The sequence below is a fragment of the Hipposideros armiger genome, unplaced genomic scaffold, assembly GCF_001890085.2.
Source record: "Hipposideros armiger isolate ML-2016 unplaced genomic scaffold, ASM189008v1 scaffold_276, whole genome shotgun sequence".
NCBI classification, from domain to species: domain Eukaryota; kingdom Metazoa; phylum Chordata; class Mammalia; order Chiroptera; family Hipposideridae; genus Hipposideros; species Hipposideros armiger.
In genome coordinates this window covers 1,171,223-1,176,130 of record NW_017731626.1, presented here as the reverse complement: position 1 = coordinate 1,176,130, position 4,908 = coordinate 1,171,223, and the positions used below count along the sequence as shown (strand labels likewise).

The following is a 4,908-nucleotide window of genomic DNA, read 5'->3' as shown; positions in this document are numbered from 1 at the left end:
GGCCCCTGTGTGTATTCTTTTGTGTCTTTACAAAAGTGCATATTTTTAGTAGTAGTATCTTTTTTATGAATGAGTAGTTTGCCATTGTATGAATAAGCCTTGACGATCTTTTTATTCACTTTAGTTGTTGATAGGCATTTAGGTTATTTCCAGTTTGGGGCTATTATGAATAAAGGTGCTATGGACATTTGTGTCTAGTTGTTTGAATATATGTTTTATGTTTTCATTTCTCTTGGAGTGGAATTGTAGGTCACAGGGTTTCTGTATGTTTAACTTTATAAAAAACTGGCTTTTTTCCAAAGTGATTGTACCATTTTGTACTTCCACCAGCAATGTGTGAGAGTTCAGGTTACTCTGTATCCTGTTGACATTTAGGAGTTGGCTAATTGAAAACTTTGGTTCAGATTTATGGATAGAAATTATGTTATGTGCAGACTTTTATGGCAATTTTGAGATACATGGTATACTTTTAAGAGATTAGTAATGGTAGCGAATTTGCTACCATTTATTGTATATCTCCTATGTGCCAGATACTGTGTTAATGACATAATATAATGTATAAATACATTATAGTCTCTGATCCTTAAAACAGTTGTACAAGATAGAATTTATTATCTTTGTTTCACAGACAGGAGTCCTGGACTAATAAATTTTAGGCTTAAGATTTGATTTCAAGTTTGATTCTAAACCCTAGATTCTTTATTTAATTTCACTTCACTTCGATCATTCTCCTAGAGTTAAAACAAGTATGATTTCAGTTAATATCATTGTCTTTTAGAGTTCCCAAATTGAACTGAGGAAGGTCCAAAGATAATTAAAGGAGTTACAATACAAAACCCCTGGGAAAAATAAAGGAGTTGAAAGATTTTGTGTGTGTGTGTGTGTGTGTGTGTGTGTGTGTGTGCGCGCACACACATACAAGAAAGAGCATGTGTCTCAGAAGAGATGTTAAGTATCTAATATATTGGGTGGTCGGGAAAGTCATGACATATGTTTCCATGTTTTTCAATGCAAAAATGCGTCGTGACTTTCCCGACGACCCAATAGATTCCACTTTTCTATGTATCATGTGAAAAGTGGGGGGAAATGGCAAAGATGCAGAATGACTTGAGAGGGAAGACAGGTAGTGGTGAGTAATAGTAATTGGGTCAAGAAGTTTGTTGTTATCTCAAAGCAGTGTAGTTCCTGTTAGAATGATCTTTTTTTTTTTTTTTTTTTTACCATGTAAGAATCAGCCCGTTTGAATTTATTTTAAAATATATACTAGGCAGTTATTGTTTAATATATAATTTAAAGTTGTGTCACAGTGTCACAGCTACTAGGTTGAATTTTAGAGCAGAATTTTAATAAGAAAATCTTGGTCAGTATAGACAGATTTTTCCAAATAGACAAGTTGTATGAAACTGTACACATTTTGCAGACATTTTTTAATTAAAAAAAATTTAAAATTTAGATCCTTTAAATTTTCATTTTTCCTTTTCCCATCTCATTTTGCAGGCATTTCAACCTACGAATGAAGAGGGACACTTCCCTTTTTAGTGATGAATTTAAAGTAGAAACATCAAATAAAGTACTTGATTATGATACCTCTCATATTTACACTGGACATATTTATGGTAAGTTGAACCTTAAAAGAACCCTTTTCTTTAATTTTTTTCTACACAAGGAAATATATATATATGTTGAAGCATAGGCACATATTTCAGAAAAGATGGGATAAATTCTGAGGAGATTTGAATATATCATGAAGTGTGTAATTGTCTTTGAAAATGAAGTTATCCTTGGACCTATCTTTACATGTATAATGTTGAATTATGCAGTGTTTAGCTTCTGAAAGGTATGAATTTTTGACTAATACCTCCAAACTGTTAGATTAAAAAAAAATTAATGACTTCTATAATTTTCTGATCTTCCAAGCAAGACATTAGCAATAAATTTCTGTGTCTTAGAAGAGGGAAAAAAATCTAAAAGGAAACTATGAAGAGCACCTTAACAGCCAAAAATAATGTGACAAAGTCATTGATAGGAAAATCCTCTCGGAGCCCCTTTTTCTCAGAATCTACATGCTTTTATTCACAATTCTAACAGATTTCTCTATTGCACCAGGGTATGGAAGTATTGGAGGTGTGGGGGACACACTTAACCCAAAAGAAAGTTAAATTTGACAGTTTAGTAGTAGTCTGGGAAGAATAGAACAATTATTGAAGTCATAAAACTAAAAAATCAAAGTCTTCTGGAGGTATTAGAGAATGTCACAAAATATCATTGTGTTATAACTGTGCTTTAATAAACAGGGTGATCCTTAGTGTTAAAACAAAGGTAACTGAAAGGTAAATTTCAATTCTACATATTAGAGAGATTTCCACTCAGAATCCTAACATGAAAAATTAAGTGCTTGAAAAAATGTTTTTATTATTTCATTATGCCAGGTAAGTGAGGCATTTCTATACTTAAATTTCTCATTTGTAGATTAAACCTAGTTAATAAATTAAGTTTTTTGAACTCTCATAATTATGTTACTGAAGGAAAGTATTTCTCTATCAGTCTAGATTTTTAATGTTAGAATATTGATTTCTATTTTTTAAATTATTTATCTTGCTGGGCAAATAACAGGTAGCTTCTGCCCTTTTTGGGTAGGCGTTAGTCCACAAAAGTACTAAAGACTAAATAAGTTTGCAGGTAAAAAATCACATCATTTAGAATACCAGTGTCTTGGCTTTTACCTTCAGTCCATGATTCAAAGTCAACTAATTAATTTTAATGTATAACTTAGAAATTATGGCAAGCCTGATTTTTGTTTTAATGAGACAATGTTAACAAGTAAATTTAACTTTTAAAGCCCCCTCCTCCTACTTTCCAACTCTTGATATCATTTGATGTTTAGTGCTCAGCTTTTCTTTGAGACTAAATTACAAACCAAAAATACCTTTTTTTTTTTTTCTATTTTCTTTCACAAGAGAAGTGTAATTGATGGTGTATTACAAGTCTTTGTCCAGTATCTTAAAAGGGATTGTTGGTATGCTTTCGTTCAAATAGCTTCTGAAATATTTGACGCTCTTATTTTTAAAATGCATTTTATTAAACTGAAAGAGTTAAGGAAGCCAAAACGTTCATGCAGAATATATCAGGTGGAAAAGCAGCTTTTTTCTTATACTAATAAGATTAATTTTACTATCTTTATTTTGAAAGTGTTTATCAGTGGATCAGCTAGCCTCTTTCTGTACATTAATTTAACAATTATTTATTGAATGACTACTGCATACATGCCAGTTAACTGCTTGGTGCTGGGAATGATTGTCAATAGATGTTCTATTTTTCATTGTTACTAATAATTGTATGTTTTAACTAAGTACTATTGTAGTTGCTGCTCACATCTCAAATTCAGCTATAGATATATTTTATGTTAAAATTTTCCCAATTAAAAAATATATAAAAATGGCTTTTTAAAGAAGAATGAATTTAACATTCATGTGCAAATTAAATTTTCAAGAGTTTGTTGCTTTCATTAATAGGTGAAAAAGGAAGTTTTAGCCATGGGTCTGTTATTGATGGAAGATTTGAAGGATTCATCCAGACTCATGGTGGCACATTTTATATTGAGCCAGCAGAAAGATATATTAAAGACCGAAGTCTGCCTTTTCATTCTGTCATTTATCATGAAGATGATATCAGTAAGTACTTAACTTTCGTCAAGTAGTTTTTTGCAAAAGGCATTTGGGGGATGGGAACAGCGCTGGGGAATTGGGGGAAGGAGAACAGACAAGTTGCTGTCATTTTGTTCTTCAGTCTAGTTGTGGAAGACGTTGCTTCACTGGCCCAAGTTGGCACCATCATTGCGCTCTTCCTGGGNCTACAACAACTTTGCGAAATGATAAATATGTTAAACCTCTGGACATTTATTCTTTAGTCTAACAAAGCTGCTCTTTTAGAGGTAGTATTAATATAGTAAATTAACAGTATATCTAATAATAAATGAATGATTTTTCAAAAAATTGTGGCCCTTTTAAAATAACGTATGTATTTACACTCACATATATGATCAAGAATTCCCTATTAGTTGAGGAAGTAATTTTATGAAAAGACAGAATGTGTAACAAGAATTCAGGCAGGATTCCTGTTTGTTTAGCATAGACTATTTTTAACTTTGTGGAGTTTCCATTTAGAAGACATGTTTGACTTTATTGATTACTTGCTGTAATAATTGGAACCTTAAGACTCTAAGGATGCTTTTCCTAGCCGAGAGTCCTTGTTACAGCACCTGGGAGTATTTTGGCAAGAGTTTTTGGCAAATAGAATATGAGTACAGCTTCAAAATAAATTGGTGCTAAGATTGACATGAAATTAAGGAAAAGATAAAATAGACACTGTTCAAAAAGGGACACACTTTCTGAAGCTAATGAGTATACCCTGTTGACCCCTATTCACATGAACAATGAATTGGGGGGTTTTTGTTTAAAATCAACTTTATTGAATTATAATTTACATAAAATAAAATACACTCATTTCAATGTATAGTTTGACAAATGTGTACACTTGTGTAACCACCATTCAAATCAAGATATAGAATGTTTCCACTGTAGCAATAAATTTCTTTGTACCCCTTTGCTGTTAGTCTCTCTCTCACCGTAGGCAACCACTGATCTGGATCCTGTTACTATAGATAGATTTTGCCTATTCTAGAATTACATATATATGGAATTATACTGTGTGTATTCTTTTTTTTTTTAAGATTTTTTTTATTGGGGAATTGGGGGATGGGAACAGCGCTGGGGAATTGGAAGGGAAACAGACAAGCTGCTGTCCTTTTGTTCTTTAGTCTACTTGTGGAGGACGTTGCTTCACTGGCCCAAGTTGGCACCATCATTGCGCTCTTCCCAGGTGAGGCAGATCAGTCGCCGGCTTCTAGAC

At 32.5% G+C, this 4,908-nt stretch overlaps 1 protein-coding gene across 2 annotated transcripts in view; it reads left to right on the top strand.

Moving 5' to 3' along the window:
* ADAM10 (ADAM metallopeptidase domain 10) overlaps positions 1-4,908 on the top strand; it is a 122,899-nt gene that overhangs the window by 44,423 nt on the left and 73,568 nt on the right. For both annotated transcript variants that reach the window (XM_019657532.1, XM_019657533.1), the window contains exons 3-4: positions 1,498-1,616; positions 3,513-3,671. In XM_019657532.1, the coding sequence (XP_019513077.1) occupies positions 1,498-1,616; positions 3,513-3,671 (278 nt within the window). The remainder of the gene's footprint in view (positions 1-1,497; positions 1,617-3,512; positions 3,672-4,908) is intronic.